The sequence below is a fragment of the Anarhichas minor genome, unplaced genomic scaffold (assembly GCF_050575085.1).
Source record: "Anarhichas minor isolate MPS153535 unplaced genomic scaffold, ASM5057508v1 ptg000012l, whole genome shotgun sequence".
Lineage (NCBI taxonomy): Eukaryota > Metazoa > Chordata > Actinopteri > Perciformes > Anarhichadidae > Anarhichas > Anarhichas minor.
Window position 1 is genome coordinate 8,007,581 of NW_027466458.1, and position 17,900 is coordinate 8,025,480.

Below are 17,900 nucleotides of genomic sequence, written 5' to 3' on the forward strand. Positions count from 1 at the left end.
CATATTGTAGGCGGGCCATGTCTCTTTGAGCGTGAAGACTTAAGGACATGTTTCCGGGGTATTTTGAGGATCTCCGTCTCTGAGGACCCTTTGAGGTTTACAGTCCCAGAACAACATTACGTAAGCTTGTTGTACGGGACAATGTCTCCACGACTGGCTAAATGCCCTGGCCTTTAAAGGAGCACTCCACCGACTTTTACACAGGAAGTTCAGTTCACTCGTCATGAGAAGCTCAACTCAACCAGTAAAACACGGTTGCACGATGTCTTTTATCTCTGAGAGGAGCTTTCTAAAGTTTGAGAAAATAACCCGGCTGATGTCAAAGTTATGTCATCAGGGTTATCTCGAATGAATTGACGAACCTCTCCAATGCAAGAGGTCTAAAACAAACCCTAAACCGACTGCATGTCTGGCAGATGGAAAGTCACTGGATTAGTGTCGTACTGACTTCACTGAGGTGCCACCTCAAAGATTGTAGAAGCACACGGGCAATAAAATGTCAACAACATGACAAGTTAACAAAAGATTTTATTGTCAAATCTTCACATGTCATTTTCTGTTTTTATATCGGCATTAAATCAACAGAATGACTCTTTAACGTGTTTTTTTCTTTCTGCAGGGATTTGAAACCTGAAAACATCCTTCTGGATGATCGTGGTATGTTCCATTTTTTGTTCCTCTTTTTATGTAACAAGCGCTCACACGAGCAGCTTGTTACTAGTCTGTGTTATGATGTACAGCAGCAGAATGTCTCTCACAGGCTGAAAGTCCTCTCTTGAAGTTCTTGAGTTCATGCTCTTCCTCTGAGTCACACTCCCATGTCATCTGTTCTCCGTAACACGGTCTTATCTTGAAATAGAGGAATCTCTTTCGTGTATCTCTTACGCTCGTACTTTTCTCCCTTTTATCATAAAAGATCATTTTAGTGTAACATGAGTATTGTCAGAACTCTATGGCTTTAACCTTTGCTCTATTGTTATCTAGAAAAATACATGCATTCCTCAACAGAGTACATTTTATTAAAGTACGTACATTCAACATGATCTTAGTTATTAATCTGTGGTTCTTTTTCAGGACACATCCGAATCTCAGACCTGGGCCTTGCTGTTCAGATCCCTGAAGGAGAGACGATACGAGGGAGAGTGGGCACTGTTGGATACATGGGTAAGAATTTGGGTAACTGTGATATCCTCTTCTACCTCCGCAAGCCTTCATCCTTCTTTAAGAAAACCACTGCAATAGACTTCATCAGCTGTCTCTGGTCCACTCCATTCAGATTGTAAACCCCTCTGTCAGGTTTCCTGTTTGCCTTTTGAACTGACCTCCTCTCTCACTCCTCATCCCTGCCTCCTCTCCCCTCCCTCAGCTCCCGAGGTGATCCAGAACGAGAGCTACACCGTCAGCCCGGACTGGTGGGGGCTGGGCTGCCTGATCTTTGAGATGATACAGGGCCAGTCGCCCTTCCGAAAGCGCAAGGAGCGTGTCAAGCGGGAGGAGGTGGACAGACGAGTGCGCGAGGACCAGGAGGAGTACTCTGATAAGTTCGTGGAGGAGGCGAAGGACATCTGCAGACAGGTGAGAGAGAGGAGACGGAGGGGACAGCTGGCTGTGGGAGGAGGAGGAAGAGGAGGAGGTGGAGGCATTTCTTTGAGACTGGTGGCAAATGAGGACACGGATGGACGTAGCTGGTCCAGAGAGGAACTTGGTGATGGATTTCAGTTCCGTATAGTCAGGAAACTTCAAGCTCCTGTCTTGATAAATGACTTGAACAGGTTTATATTACTGCAATAACTGCCTTTATTAATATAATAAGTAGGCGTGGCCTCGATAGCGGAGCACCTTTTATCTTCTGCCACTCACTCAGTAGACACAGTGGCAAATGGAAAGCAGAAGTTGCACAGCGAGATATTAGAAACAAAGCTGTTTGACTGACAGTGTTTCATTGCAGAGACCATGATGTCTCCAAATAACATTTTATTTTGTTATTTCAGTAGCTTCTGGTTTTATCTAAATTTCCTTTTATATCATTGAAGTACTTTATGTTCTAATTATTTTTCAAGATTAGATAATAATAATGTAATATAATGAATTTTGCCAAGATCCACACGTCATTTTGTTCTATATCATGTCAGGGTTGTGGGGAGTTTTTCTCAACATACGAAGCATTTTTTGTATCGTTCTCTTTATGAGTCGGAAGTGTTTACGCAGAATCTGTTTTGTTTAAAAATACACCTTATTCCTGAACAACTTCAGTTCAAACCTGTTATTAGACAGTGGAACAAGCTGTAAGCACACAACACTGACATTTGATCACCTTTTTAAAGTTGCATATTTACACATCCAGCTGATAAAGAGCAACAGTGTTTGTATTTCTGGTCTCCATCTTAGAGAAATAGCTCTTTAGCTGCTAAATGCTCTTCTTGTGTGACGCGGTGGAACATTATGACCCGAGGTTCAGCAGATTCATAATCTCCCCAGGGGGAGGGGGAGGGGGGAAGAACGGTTTCAGGAAGAAATGGGCGCAAGATAATAAGGAAGGGGAGAGAATGCGGCGGGGGGGGGGGAAGCGGAGCTATTACCACAGCTCAAAATAGACAAGTGATCCAAGTTGTTAAGAGCAGAAAGTGAGAGTGAGAGTGCTTTGAACCCTGGTGGAAGTTGACCAAGAGTTAAAGACAAGAGAAACAATTGGGAACTAGAATGAGGTGTGGGGGGGTGGGGGGGAGGAGGAGCCTATTGGCCTGCTGATTGTGAAAGCCACCAGCTCTTGGGTGACAACAGGGCCAGTGAGAGTGTCCACTGGTAGCCAAACCACTAAACAGCACTCATCCACTTCATGAGCCTGCTGCTCTGTAGGTGGTGCGCTGGTGATATGATCCAGAGGCTCTGGCAGAGGCTCTGGCAGGGGCTCTGGTAGATAGAGGCTCTGGTAGATAGAGGCTCTGGTAGATAGAGGCTCTCGTAGATAGAGGCTCTGGTAGATAGAGGCTCTGGTAGATAGAGGCTCTGGTAGATAGAGGCTCTGGTAGATAGAGGCTCTGGTAGATAGAGGCTCTGGTAGATAGAGGCTCTGGTAGATAGAGGCTCTGGTAGATAGAGGCTCTGGTAGATAGAGGCTCTGGTAGATAGAGGCTCTGGTAGATAGAGGCTCTGGTAGATAGAGGCTCTGGTAGATAGAGGCTCTGGTAGATAGAGGCTCTGGTAGATAGAGGCTCTCGTAGATAGAGGCTCTCGTAGATAGAGGCTCTGGTAGATAGAGGCTCTGGTAGATAGAGGCTCTGGTAGATAGAGGCTCTCGTAGATAGAGGCTCTGGTAGATAGAGGCTCTGGTAGATAGAGGCTCTGGTAGATAGAGGCTCTGGTAGATAGAGGCTCTCGTAGATAGAGGCTCTGGTAAAGGCTCTCGTAGATGGAGGCTCTGGTAAAGGCTCTCGTAGATGGAGGCTCTCGTAGAGGCTCTCGTAGGTAGAGGCTCTCGTAGAGGCTCTACTTCTATCCACGCTGGTGCTGCATTAACCCCTGAGTGTATGGATTTGTATCGGCCTTTATTAGCTTACATTGGGTCAGATACATAAAGGCAAGAGGATTACATGCACACTATATACGTCGCACTAAATGTTCGGTTATGAATGAATAAATAGAGGTTTAGTTCGTATTAGTTTTGTGAGATATTTGAAATACATAAAGCTATAATTTACACTCTATTTGGGCGAACACGCACATCTTCAGAGAGTTGTAATGTTTGAACCTCTCGTGCTTCTTCTTCCTCCTGCTGCGTGTCAGCTCCTGGCTAAGGACCCCAAGGAGCGACTGGGTTGCCAGGGTCGAGGGGCCATAGAGGTGAAGCAGCACCCCATCTTCAGAAACATCAACTTCAAACGGCTGGAGGCCAACATGCTGGACCCTCCCTTCAGCCCTGATGTAAGAACAACACACACACACACACACACACACACACACACACACACACTGTGCATACAGGCTTGATTCACAGCTTGTAGTCTAAAGCCTCAGCGAGCAGCGAGTCGCCATACAGGAAATACCATTGTCACAAGTAAACAAACACTTCCAGTAGAAGCTAGCTATCATGCTGGCTAATGGGGGGGGGGGGGGGGGGGGGGGGTGAGAAGCAGGCTTGTGATGTCAGTGTCGTTGTTTGAAATCCCCAGAGAAGTGATTTAAAGCAGAGTTTCCCTGTTTGGTGGTAATCATCACTAATACTAAGACCTCCAGCTGTGGTTCCCTAGATACATGTAGCTTAACCAAAGGCACCGTTAGCTTTCTCTAAGCTGTTCGTAGAGAGAGTCATCACATGTTCAGTGTCAGTGGCCTGAGAGGTTAAATCAATAGCTGAAAGTAGATCGTGCTATCTGTGTTTCTATTTTGGGTGATTCAGGTCAGTAGGGCCACGCTGAGGCAAACAGTCTTTATGCGTGTGAGGGCTTCCATGTTATTAAAATAACCATCTGAATTATTTCAGGGTTAGTATCCCCCCCCCCCCCCCCCCCCCCCTCTCATCCAATACAAATCCACGTTTCACAGTTGTCTGTTTTTTCTCTCTCTCTCTCTCTCTCTCAGCCTCGGGCCGTGTACTGTAAAGACGTCCTGGACATCGAGCAGTTCTCCACCGTCAAAGGCGTGAACCTTGACCCCACAGACGACGACTTCTACCACAAGTTCGTCACGGGCAGCGTCTCCATCCCGTGGCAGAACGAGGTACTGCAGACAGATGATGTCATCGTACTGTACAGCGTAGTACATAGAAACACCTGCATTAAAGAACAATACCTTCCTGTAAAGGACACATATTACGCTCATTTACAGGTTCATACTGTATATTGGGTTTCTACTAGAACATGTTTGCATGTTTCTCACACTGTCAGTCTGAATATACCTGTATTCACCCTCAACAGAATAGTGTTGCCAAGTAACAGCGTGGGTCCATGTGTACCTCCTCAGCTTACATTGTTCACGTTTAAAACTGTGAAACGGTCTCTACTCTAGTTGTGACATCACACGGCTCGTTTTAAGGCACAGTTTGTGAATGCAGACTGTGTTTTTGATTCTTTATATAGCAGTTAGACCTGCTTTATCATTTAAAACAACAACTCACTGTTCATAATGTGGGACCTTTACGAGTGACGTAGAAGGCTACATCCCTGTAAATGCTTTAAATGTGACTCTGCCATTGCTTGTGAATGAGTCAAGTTTTTGAATATGTATGAGACACAGTGTGGAGGTGTTGATTTACATCCTAAATGCTCAATCCAGATGAACACTTAAACAGCTACCTGTAGAGAGGGTTGTGTTATAAATACACGGCACCCTCCCTTACGCTGACGCACGGGCCTTTTGTAGAACCGAGCTCCGCGGGAAGTCATCCGGATAGATAACTCGCCCTCTGGTTCTTTGTAGATGATCGAGATGGAGTGCTTCAAGGAAATCAACGTCTACGAGACTGACGGGACGCTGTGCTCAGATCTGGACGTGAATCGGCCTAATCCTCCACCAAAGAGAGGCTTCTTCTACCGCCTCTTCAGAAGAGAGGCAAGTGCTAGTGCTCCGGCAACTGTCCGCGGGGGTGGGGGCTAAGGTACTTCTTCTCTTCCTTCTTTGCTTCCTTGCAGGCCTTGACCAAACTCAACATGTGAAAACGTTCCCCCTGAACCTCGAATCCGATTCATCGCTAGTCTAAGTTGGTTAGCATAAGGCCTCTCTTTCTGCTTTTCTTTGCATATTCTTCTCTGTATTTGTTGCTGTGTCACGTTGTCTCTAGCGTGATGAGGCTTGTCTTCAGATAAACTGGTTTGTAGTTGTGGGAAGACTTAATATCAAGCTTTGCTTTTAGGAGACAGTGACACATATCACCAGATGTTTGTCAGTGTATATATAATAATCTATATAATAACCTCTTTTATAGGCAACAGCAGCTACCTGTCTATTAGGTTATTTCCACCAACTTTCACCTGTCCTTTATTACAGAGACCTTTCATTTCATTTTGTACTTGAATTCAAGGGTGTGGCTGCCACCAGGGAGACATGCCCCCCTCCCTTTTATCGTCTACCTAGCCTACACCCGTTGTTATTTTATCTTCTAACTTGCTCACAGATGTGTGTGTGTGTGTGTGTGTGTGTGTGTGTGTGTGCTGGACACCAGGTGGTCCACTACAGGAATACTTCTTGTGATGTGGTGAAGTCGAGGTGGTCGTTTCAGGAGAACGTGACCTCATCCTGCACATGTGAGATGACGTAGTGATGAGAGTTGCTAACGTTGGTGATATATCCTCGCTTCTGGTTCTTCCCAGGTCTGTTTTAAGAGCGGTTACAGTGACGACGAGATCGAGGAGCCCTCGCGACTTTAAACCACTCCCTCCACCTGCCGCCTCCTCCTCCTCCTCCCCCCCTTCCTCCTCCCATCCCTAACCGCTGAACTTCGCCACAAACTCCAACCGAGCGCAAATCTTAGGAACTCAGTGAATGTTGACCTGTATTTATGAGCTGTATTAAAAGTGTATTATAATTAAAGAAAAAAGTATGAGTTTAAAGATTTTGTACATTTGTACTTGAATTTATGTCTAGATGTATATTTTCACTAAAGGTTGTATTGTACAAAAAGCCATAAAAGTACCACTTGAATGCATACATTACATTTTGATTTCCTGTTTTTTCTGTTGGAATGAGTATGTATGGATAACGTGTGTCGGGGAGTTCTCTGTAAGAAGCACAGTACCAGTAGTTTTCTTTCCTTTTCTTTTCTCAATGTAGCATAAGCCCTTTTTTTTTTTTTAACATGTGCTGTATGTTTGTCATTGATTTGCTCAACATGACGTGTTGTTGGCACAGCAGATCCACCCGGTTCCCAAACTAGCCCTGAGCCTCTGCACCCCTCAAGGCTCGGGTAGATCTGAATGACGTGGGGGGAAATGCATCCAGTCTAGCGTTGCTGTGTTGATGCCGTGCTCCACCTGCCCCCCTTTGATTATAATTGGTTTTAAAGTGATCTCCCACATCCTTCCCTCAGCCCAGTGAGGTTGCACTGGACTGTATGTCATGTGTAGGAAACCGTCTTCTGGCTTCCTGTACTAATTACATTTTTAGCAGAGATGGCATGGAGTCAGCAAGCGTTGGTATATTTAAAGTAAATATCCCGGAGGCTTTGTTAGTTAAAAGAAGTTCTGATAATTATCATTCCTGTTCTCTAAAGAATCTCTCATGGGCTCCTAAAAGGCTCCGATCTTTTAATTTCAGATGTCAGACTGTGTTTCCTTCTGGAGAACAGCTGTTTAGTGAAAGTCTGTTACATTATTCACTCAGGCAAAACATGTCTTTTGGTTATCTTTATTCCTCATCCTTTCTTTTACCGCTTCTTATATTGTACTACCTGGCTTTTCTTTCTTTTGTTTTTCCTGACGTGTCCGGTTATTGTTATAAACCTGTTTCATGGGCCGAGCGGAAATCCTTTCCCTTCAAGTATCTTAGTAATTTGCCACCCATGTTTTCAGTATACCAGAAAGCCAGGTGGAGTTGGAACACATGGCAGATGATGATGATGGCACTGTATAAGATATCTAATCTGCAGCTGACGAGGGCTTCATCTTGATAACAGATTGCTGTTGCATCAGCCTAACTTCCATTGATTAGGCTGTCAGCAGCTATTAGCCTCGGTCAAGATGCAGCCTGTAGATCACAGACAGCACGATGCCTGACGGACACGCGTCCTGCTAGTAGACCTGCAGTTAGACCCCGTGGCTTTGGCTGTTTGTACTAGATGAAAACACCGTTTCTTAATCGTAATATTCCATTTTAAAACCTGTACGTTGTTGTGCTGTAGGAATGGCTTGGGACAGTTGTTTGTATGCGTGTAGACGGGGAGGAACGGGGGAATCGTGTATATTAGCATCCTGCAGCCAGAGTCTGTGTACAGGAACATTTTTCCACTTGCAGAACCACAGTTGCTGTGCACTTTTGTTTCTTCATAGACAAAGTGTTTACTTCCAAGTTAACCAGTTGTGAACAAATGCGTTTTCTCAGCATGTTCTCATTGTTTTTCTCATTTGCATTTCGGAGGCATTTGAAGCCGTTTTGCTTTTGAATTTAGCTTTTGAAGCAGTTGCTGTTTACTCCCCATCACCTGTTTTAATGCTGTGAATACCCAATCTGGAGATGTTCACTTTGTGTGTGTGTGTGTGTATTTTTCATTGTAAGCAACTGCAGTTTCTGTTTAATCTTAATGCATTGAAGTACAATGTCTTGAATGTCACTCATTTGAATATTAAACCGTTCAAGACATTACATTTAAAATGGTACACGTATAATTCCCCATCCTGATATCTAATCTGGAGAGTTGGCTTGTTCTACAAATGTTGTCCCCTGTCGCACATTCCATTGTCAAAAATCAGGAATCGAATGCGTGCATCTGTTGCTGGCTCGTCATCACTTGAGTTTCTGAGTGTCTTTGTTCTTTTTGTTTTGTTGCTCTCAGGCACATTTTGAAGCTGATTTTTCTTGCCTCTGTAGATTTTAGCCTTTTAGCTCTTTAGCCTCAAAAACCTTGTAAATTATGTATTTCTAACATGTAACTAACACACATTCACTCTCTCTCATAGGGAAACTAAACTGTTTGCCACCCATGCCTCTGTCATTGTTTGAACTTTGCTCTTATACCATCCATATAGCAGTAAAGAAAGTCTGTTTAGTTTCATTGCACTATGTTGTGTTTTGACGATGACTATAGGAAGTGTCTTTAACCTTTTTTTGCCAATGATACCAAAAGCAACATCAAGTAAATCAAACTTGTCTTGTTGTCTGAAAATTGTACTGAAGAAAGACTGACAGCCTTTATTATATGTGCCAATTACCAAGTTACGTTCTGACATCCCGCCTTTCTTTCCAGCCTCTTTTCTATCATTCCATCCGTTCTGAGAGAAAGTCCTTCACATAAAGGAACTTTACACAGCTCAACAGTTTTGAATGTCCGCACTAAGTGCATTGTAATGCCTGTTTAAAAAAAGAAAAGAAAAAAAAATACATATGTTTTATTACTCAAGCATGTATTGGTTTGTAATACTTCAGGTTCCTTGTATATGTAAATGATGACCTTCTAGTGCCAACATATCTCACTGGTATCTGAGGACAACTTTATAAATGGCAAGGTGACCAGCTGAGTTGGCCCCCCGTTTAAATGCACAACATGCATTCCTTCCCTTCTGCCTTCCTCCGAGGCGATGGTGGCGAGTCTTTCCCTAAAAGCTGGGATGGCTCACCAGCAACATTTAGAAGGGAGAGGTCCTCAGTTCCTTGATGTCACTTGAGTCTAGTTTTGGGATAACCACCGATAGAATGCCTGGAGGCTCTCCAGGGTTTCACACTCTTCTGTCCAGATATGTCGGATAAGTGATCGAGGACGGGAGGAATGACAAATGCATTATTGGTGTTCAAACGGGGCCGGGGACTTCTTGATTTTTCTTCTTTTTTTTTGTATCTGTACAGTCATGTCGTTCAACCACTGCAGTCATTGTTAATTCTTGTACAAGTTGTATCACTGGTTGTTGTACCATATCTGACATTTGTAATTATGAAATAATACACTGCCATTTGTATAAAAATGCTTGTGTCTTGACTTATTTGTGTCATAAATTGATTTGTTTGTTGTCAATTAATGTGCATAGAAAATAGTGTCATGCTGCTGAGACTTCTATACTGTATATCTGCATTGGTTAGAGGGCATATGCTGCAGGTAAGATGTTTTGAAAGCTTTTACTACTTCCTTGACCCAGTACATAAAGTTAAAGGTATAAATGTATTTCTAATGGGTGGTTGTGTTTTCGCCATTAATGATTTTCCTACTGAGTCAGTAGGACTATAATAAGCTTCGGTATGACGTGAAGGTGAGAGCCAGATAAGATAGGTTTTCATGCACATGCTTCTTTTTTTTCTTGGGTACATCCCACGTCTTTAATTGCATCCACGTTGGGAGGGACTAAGATGCAAGGAAACCATACGAGGAGAGAGGAAACAAGGAAATGTGTTTGAAGAGAAATAATTCATTCAATAATTTAGCTGAAAATACTCGAGACCAGTAAACAGTGGCCCACTTGATTTGCTGTGATCGCTCTGACTTTTCAAGTTTGATCTTCAGATAAAAATACCCTCTTATGTTCAGCCAATTTACTCATCCAAAGCAACATGTGGCTGACGTAATAGACTAAAATTTCCAAGGGCTATGGTAACAAATTTAGGCTCTATATTGTCATTTTTTAAAAGTCCTGCAGTACATTACTGCATACACATGTATCAATTGAACTGTAAACTAAGAGTTCAATCTTCTTTTAATGATGCTAGCCTTCTCACAGTCACTCCCACTTATCTTCCTTATTGCATTGATAAACCACAGCTACAGCACTGGTGTTGCTCAAATATGTTTTTACAATCTGGATTACAGCAGGTCTCGTGACAGCAACAATAACAACGAAGGGGAAAAAACTTAGTCACTCATTGGTTCTTTTGCAAGTCACTCAACATAAAACCGCAGTCTGATTGGCCACTGACGTTACGCCCCTCCCCTCTCTGTAAACTGTCACTTCCTGGTGTGATTTTGACGGGGGAATGCAACGCTACATCAAAGATGGCTTATTATCGACCATCGTTTTGTTCATTTAGGATAAACATTGTGAAAGAATAAGAGATATATTGCACGAACAGAAGGCGGAGAGCCGGTGGTAGTTGTCGCGAGCAGTGTTAGCACTCTCGTCGCACTACGCACCGCTTGCTCTCTCATTGCGCTAACTTGTCCCACTGTGCTAGCTAGTTAGCTCTCATAGTAAATATTAGCTAGCCTAGCTAGCTTGCTTACTGTTGATTGCTAAAATGGCCACCATGGAGAAATTGATGAAGGCCTTTGAGAGTCTGAAGTCATTCCAGCAGCAGCAGGGACCACCAACCGCCGAGGAGCTCGTCCAGAGGCAGTAAGTGGATGTCTGTCTTTCGGGGATTGCATAGCCCGCTAACACCTAGACAGGTAGCTTAGCTTGCGTGCTAACGTGAGAGCCTCTCTGATAACGTAACCAAGCTTTTACGACAAGCTTGAAGCCAGATACGCTAACATGCGGACGAGCAACCAGAGGCTGTTATTTAAACTTCTATTTGAGATCTAACGTTACTGGTTTTCAGACGTTGCACCAATGCCTTTGTCGTCTGATATGACCGTTATTTGAGTGTCAGCCAGGCACATCTTTCGGGTCAGACCAGCTGAATGATGGCTATCACAGTCCGTTACTTTATGCCCACGCACCTGCTAAAGGGACCGAGGACCGATTCAAAGTGTCTGCTTGAATAAGTTGATCTCGGAAGAACATTGTTTGGAAAGCCACGTTCACATTTCCAGTGTATCATTGTGTAGTTGATTGTACAGGAAGGTAGATATTATAACTACTTCTCTGCCCGATGACCTGGTGCATTAATATGACGTCACTGACGCCTGTCCATGCACCCCATCCTGGTCAGTGGAGGAAGAGGTGCATGCTTTTGTTTTGTTTGAGCTTTTTCCATCACAGGATCACATGCCAAATACTTTCAGTCCTGATTTGACCTTTTTCCACATTTTCAGGTGTATTATTCAGCCGTAATCATTTCAAGTACATCTGTCAGGTTCTAAAGTGGTGTTGGTGTTCGTAGCAGACTCATTAGGTCCATCTCACAAGAAGCTCACAAGACAACTATTTCAGACCTGTTAACTTTGCATCTAATTCTAAAGCAAGTATCAGCAGCAGGGACAGAGCAGCACGAGCTCTGCTCTGTCCCTGGGTAAAGCACGTGTTCTAAAATAGCCGAAGGAGACTGCATATACAGTGTATTCCATCATTTACAGTGCACTTTTGATATGGACATTTGTCTCTTTTAATCAAGGAAATGTTAGATGATACTAAAGTTTAAAGTCAGTTGAATTTCTTGGCGGTACGTTCTCAGTCTGAACCCAATTGTTGTGTCCTATCTCTGTTTCCTTGTCTTTTTGCTACCTGTTGTCTGTCCCTTCTTCTCATCCTCCTTATCTTTCCTCCTCCACAGGAAAAAGGAACAGGCTACCACCAAGAAGGACCGGGTCACACACTGCCTGACGATATGTGAAAACATTGTGGCTCAGTCTCTGAGGTAGGCCTTGCTGATTTAAAATGATGTTTAATAACAGTGACCCACGATTAATGCAATCGATGCCAGTTGGTGTTGGGTTGCATTGAGAGGACATGGCTTTTTACCACTTCTCATTCATTTAAACTTCCCGGCTTGGGCTGGACCGTAGGCACAATTTCTTCTTGTAAAGCATGAAAGACTGGTTGCCATATTTGTGTAGTTTATAGTTGTAATGATACATACTTTGCTGGAATACCCTGATCTGCATTTATTATGGTCCACAACAAGGTATTTGAATTACTAGCGTGCTTGCGGTCACAGAATGTGTGAAACTCATTATATCTTCTAAATGCAAAGTTTTAGAAAATGTAGCTTTAGCTATCCGTGTTCAAAGATAGTTTCCGTCACAGTTGCTTCATATGAAGCTCCGTCAGCTCTTATTATGGGATGCTTTTATCTTTAGTATGTATTATTCTCACAGATAAAGTTGGTACGGTCAAGTGTGTTTGTTTTTTTGCACAAACGTCGTCTGTTAAAAGATGGACATGTCTGTGCGTAATGACCGTTTCCTCTCTCTTCTCCTCTATGGTCCTGGGAGCAGAACTTCTCCAGAGTTTCAGAAACTGCTGGGCATTGCCATGGAGATGTTCCTACTCTGCAGCGATGACAGCGAATCAGACGTCCGGATGGTGGCCGACGAGTGCCTGAACAAAATCATCAAAGTGAGCACCGAGCAGCGCCCCATACGACTCGTTTCTCTCCTCTTTTCGACACTGTTTCTTCAATAATAGGACAATACCGTTGATCAGCAATTGATACACAGTTGGTACCCACTGAAGACGGAGTAATGAGCCTTGATGTGTGCGTGATGTGATGAGATATGTTATCGCCGTGTCAATGTTTGATCTTTATTTTCAGGCTTTGATGGACTCAAACCTGCCTAGACTGCAGCTGGAACTGTACAAAGAAATTAAAAAGGTATTGGATGAGTGTCTTTGTTGTTGTCCCTCTTTTTATGCAACAGTTTTATTCTCACTAATGACTAAGGTTTGACGTCTGTTTCATGTTTAGTGTAAAAACACTTCATGTGTCAATGTTTGTGTATCTCTGTAGAACGGGGCCTCTCGGAGCCTGAGGGCAGCTTTGTGGAGGTTTGCTGAGCTCGCTCACCTCATCAGACCACAGAAATGCAGGTATACGCGCACACACACACACACACACACTGCCTGAAAATGGCTTTATACTTCATTCACATGGCAACAATATTTACATTTCATCATGCCGAACTCGGAGGGGAAAATCCCGGGATAGCACATTTCGTTGTAGATTGTAAACTTCTTATGTTAGAATCAGTAGTTGGTTCAGCCTTAGAGAAAGACGTTCGGGGGAGATAGCAGGTCAACAGTTTGTGCAACATCAAAGTAAAAACCACGTTAGTAACTTAATTAAATGTATGCTGCATGCAAAATACTGCATGGTTTTTGCCCTAGACTGCATGGGATTATCATACAGCAGGCATGTCTGTAAAGGGGACAGTCGTGAGTACCCATAGAACCGATTTTCATTCATATATCTTGAGGTGAGAGGTCAAAGGACCCCTATGAAGATGGACATTCCAGTTTGTTCCCTCGCCAACATGTGTAGCCTTATTTAGCCCCGTTCCTGTGATGATACCAATAGCTTTAAAACTCAGCCGTCTACGTCGGCCGATCGCCGGCATTCCTTACAAACACCGATGGTTAGGGGAAGAAACATCAGTGTCTGACTCACTTTTAAATGTTTTTTTAATACTTTCATTCGTTTGCGTTCTTATCCCTCTCTCCGTCTCTTGTGGTCCAGACCTTACCTGGTCAACCTGTTGCCATGCCTCGCTCGAATCACCAAGCGGCAGGAGGAGACGGTGCAGGAGACTCTGGCTGCTGCAATGCCCAAGATCATGGCCGCCTTGGGGCACTTCGCCAATGATGGCGAGATCAAGGTATCCACACAGCAGAAGCAGAAACATTGAAACTGGACAGTGTGGAAAATGAATTGGGGCGCAGATCATTTTTGCTTTCAAATAATTGTTTTTTAATAACGCTTCAGTTAGTTTATCTGAAAGCCGTAGTTAAACAAAAAAAAGGCTGAAGAGAGGTTCCCTTTTTCAAAAGTTAGTATTTTTTGAAGGCTTGCTCCTTTCCAGCAATGTCAAAAATCTATCATTAAAAAGATTATTAAGATGTAACTAATTCAAAAGGAAATAGAGAAGGAAATCTCGCAACAGCTTGCTTTCATTGTAGTCCAACCGTCTTTGTTCCAGGTGCTGCTGAAGTCATTTGTGGCCAACCTGAAGTCCAGCTCCCCCACCATCAGACGGACAGCAGCCAGCTCAGCCGTCAGTGTGTGCCAACACTCCAGGCGCGCCAGCTACTTCTACACATGGCTCCTTAACGTGCTGCTGGGTAGGGCCACACACACACACACACACACACACACACACTCTCTGACTGAACAGTTCAGATTATTTCAGCTCAACATTTGTGGGCTAGTTTGGTGTCAAACGGCGACAGACATTCAGAGAGGACACGTAATCTCACACCCTGACCCTTCTAGGTCTGCTGGTCCCAGTGGATGAGGAGCACCTCAGCCACCTAATTCTGGGGGTGCTGTTAACCCTTCGCTACCTGATGCCTCTGCTCCAGCAGCAAGTCAACACCACCAGCCTCAAAGGAAGCTTTGGAGTCACGAGGAAGGAGGCTGACGTACAGCCGACACCCGAACAACTGCTGCAGGTAGAGGGAAGAGAGTGATTGTGTGGATACCAGTGTTTGTATGTTAATTGTATAGTTTTGGCTAAATTCCACATATGTGTGTGTGTGTGTGTGTGAGAAGGTGTACGAGTTGACCCTACACTACACACAGCACTGGGATCACAATGTGGTCACAGCAGCTCTGGAGCTCCTGCAGCAGATGTTCAGGACTCCCCCGGCAGAGCTTCTGCACATGCTCATCACCGCAGGCAGCATTCTTCACGGCACTGTTTTCCGCCAGGACATAGAGAGCCGAGCACGCTCCAGCAGCATCCTGGAGCTCATTGGTAAACACGAAGCTTTTGTTCAATACAATGTGGGCTCTACAGTGTTTTACACCGTCACCTGGCACCTGGGGCCAATGTATCTGCTTCAAGTAGCTTTTATTTCATTAACCCTTACTGACAGACTTGCTCTACTCTCGTTCCTGCTTTGGTTTGAGTTTACGGCCGTTTTCTTTGCTTGCCTACTCATTTCCTGTCGCCTGTAAATAATAGTTGTTTCCTGTGAGTCCCTCTGAGCTTTTGCTGCTTTTCTCTTCCTCGCCTCCTGTTTCTACTTCCTGTTTCCTGCCATTTGCAGCGGGGGGAGGGTCTTCCTGCAGTCCACTCCTTCTCAGGAAACAAAGAGGTGACCGGTCTATTTATCTCCTCTGCTCACCTCTACCTCTAACTGATGCTTCAGTCAGGGTTTGGGCAAATTGACCTCCGACTGAGTCACCTAGGGTGGTTGATTGTCTTCAGAGTTCAAGATATATTGTCAATAATGCACAATATTTGCTTGTAAGGCATATATCTAAGTCTTCTCTTTTGTGTTTGAATGCACTCAGTTAAAGGTAACTTTGCATCATAGAGGTTTTAGTCTCTTTCCCTCTAGTGATGGTGCTGATGTTATGTTGACACTAAACCTGTCGTTTCAAGGTAAAATGCTTTCTGGGGAGGAGGATGGGTTGGATGATGACGCAGAGAGAACAGAGGTCACCACTGGTGTCTTCACAGGTAAGACGCCATCACCAGGAGGCAGCCTCACTTTTCAAACTAGATGGCAAAGCCCCATGCAACAGTGATAACCGGGCTCCGTGTGCGTCTTTGCTTCAGCGACAGTCGCCGCTGCGGACGGCTCCTCTGCGGCCCAGGTGGACATCATCACCGAGCAGCCGCGCTCCTCCCAGCACACCCTGCAGGCCGGCGACTCCGTGGACCACAGTGCCTCCTCGGAGCAGGGCGGAGGCGGGACATCTGCATCGGACACTCCCGAGTCACCCAATGACAACGAGGAGGAAATGCTGAGTCGGAGCTCCAGCGGCGGGGCCAACGTCACTCCGGAGACGGCAGACTACACCACACCAGAGACGGAGGGAGGGCCCGGAGAAGGAGCGACTCTGCTGGGCACTAATGATGGCTCACTTCCACCCAGCGACTCCTCCCAGACCACCACAGAGGGACCAGACTCGGCTGTCACACCTTCAGACGTAGCAGAGCTGGTCAGTGTGTGTGTGTGGGCATGCGAGTGAGATTCAATTTGGTTCGAGGATACATCGTGCGCGTGTGTGTGTGTGTGTGTGTGTGTGTGTGTGTGTGTGTGCGCTTCTCTAGACACTGAAAGACTTAATCACCATGCAATGCTATAATTAACTGAACCCTAATGTCCCTAAAGGCATAGTTCCCACTTATGACTGATGCTACACTTCATAGAGTTAGGATTCATAGAATGGACAACATATTCATTCCTCACATTTAGTCTTTACCGTTAAAGGGCCGTATCGGTGGTCTTGCATGTTTTCGCCCGTTTGCTACAAATTGCATTTACTGGTAATTACTGTAAACCGTTTCTCAAATCATTTAGTCTTTCCGATGGATATCCTACCTTACAGACGGCCATCGGCTCCAGTTCATGCTGTACAGTGTTTATAGTCTCGGAGTGTAAATACAGACAACAACCCTTTCCTAGAGATAGGATGCTAGTCTGCTGCACCAAGCCATTTAAAAGATTTTGGAGCTGGTTGGCAGTTATTTTTAATACATTCAATAAGAACTAATGGAACATGCAAACAACTCGTATGGTGTGCGTACACTATTATAAAATCAAAGTGCTCCTTAGAACGTATAGGATAAGATGTGCTGCCACTTGATTCAGTCCTCTGGGTTTTGCTGCTCCCCTTCAGAGACGTCTTGGTGTGAGATAATCCACTCTAACAATTCTACCTCTATGGTTTTGCCCCCCCCCCTCCTCTATCCTTCTCCCCGCTTCGTCTCAGTCGCGCACTCCATTGCCGCAGGTGACTGAGCCGTCTCCTCCCTCGCCAACTTCCACCGAGGGTCCCGATGCCACAGACAGCGACTCTTCTGTCTACACTGCTTCCTCTTCGTCTTCTTCTTCTTCTTTCTCTTTCTCCTCCTCTTCCTCCTCCTATGCCACCTCCTGCTCCTCTAGCACTAGTGACAAGGTCAGCCAATTGGACACTTTGAACGGAGTGGGAGGGGCTTGCTTGTCTGGAAACTTTTGGCTTTCCTCATTCTTTCTCCTTTCGTTCGTCACAACCCATGCACATAATTTGTGTATTGCTACTTTTTGCCCTTCTTGTTGTCATTGACGGTACGTCATGCCCCTTCTTCCCCTCCTCCTCGTTTCCAGTGAACCCCCCCCCCCCCCCCCCCCCAAATGAGATGCTTTTGTAAGACCTTTGTAAAAACAAGCAACCCCAACATCCCATCCTGATGGTTTGCAGTGAAGAGTTCAAAGTAGAAGCATGAAGGCCGTCTGCTCCTTTTTAATTGTCCTCCTTCAGATTTGGTTCCATCTACCTGTGACGGGCTTTTGTTCCAGCGGAGGCCAAACCCAGAAAAACTATTATTTCTATACATCTTTGGATTAAGATTACTTTATACGTCTTGCAAGGAAAAACTTGTTCACTTTAAAATGTCCCGTGTGTACCTCATGTAGTCTTATGTATTGAAAATACTCTCTTTACAAGGAATTTATTTC

The 17,900-nt window shown here is 44.6% G+C and overlaps 2 protein-coding genes across 9 annotated transcripts in view; both read left to right on the top strand.

The window, feature by feature from the left end:
• The window catches only part of grk4 (G protein-coupled receptor kinase 4), a 36,861-nt gene extending 27,242 nt beyond the window's left edge, over positions 1 to 9,619 (top strand). The window contains exons 10-16 of one of the 2 annotated variants that reach the window (XM_076090659.1): positions 620 to 657; positions 1,075 to 1,164; positions 1,367 to 1,575; positions 3,784 to 3,921; positions 4,579 to 4,716; positions 5,416 to 5,593; positions 6,306 to 9,619. In XM_076090659.1, coding sequence (XP_075946774.1) covers positions 620 to 657; positions 1,075 to 1,164; positions 1,367 to 1,575; positions 3,784 to 3,921; positions 4,579 to 4,716; positions 5,416 to 5,592 — 790 coding nt within the window. In that variant the 3' untranslated portion in view covers position 5,593; positions 6,306 to 9,619. The remainder of the gene's footprint in view (positions 1 to 619; positions 658 to 1,074; positions 1,165 to 1,366; positions 1,576 to 3,783; positions 3,922 to 4,578; positions 4,717 to 5,415; positions 5,594 to 6,305) is intronic. The other variant, XM_076090658.1, reaches the window with a different exon arrangement.
• Positions 9,620 to 10,585: 966 nt separating this feature from the next.
• The window catches only part of htt (huntingtin), a 30,819-nt gene continuing 23,504 nt past the window's right edge, over positions 10,586 to 17,900 (top strand). For 4 of the 7 annotated variants that reach the window (XM_076090660.1, XM_076090664.1, XM_076090661.1 and 1 more), the window contains exons 1-11: positions 10,586 to 10,964; positions 12,064 to 12,146; positions 12,715 to 12,848; positions 13,045 to 13,104; positions 13,240 to 13,319; positions 13,966 to 14,104; positions 14,426 to 14,567; positions 14,719 to 14,897; positions 14,998 to 15,202; positions 15,836 to 15,913; positions 16,013 to 16,398. In XM_076090660.1, coding sequence (XP_075946775.1) covers positions 10,867 to 10,964; positions 12,064 to 12,146; positions 12,715 to 12,848; positions 13,045 to 13,104; positions 13,240 to 13,319; positions 13,966 to 14,104; positions 14,426 to 14,567; positions 14,719 to 14,897; positions 14,998 to 15,202; positions 15,836 to 15,913; positions 16,013 to 16,398 — 1,584 coding nt within the window. In that variant the 5' untranslated portion in view covers positions 10,586 to 10,866. Of the gene's footprint in view, positions 10,965 to 12,063; positions 12,148 to 12,714; positions 12,849 to 13,044; positions 13,105 to 13,239; positions 13,320 to 13,965; positions 14,105 to 14,425; positions 14,568 to 14,718; positions 14,898 to 14,997; positions 15,203 to 15,835; positions 15,914 to 16,012; positions 16,399 to 17,900 lie in introns of all 7 variants that reach the window. The other 3 variants (XM_076090662.1, XM_076090663.1, XM_076090666.1) reach the window with 1 other exon arrangement.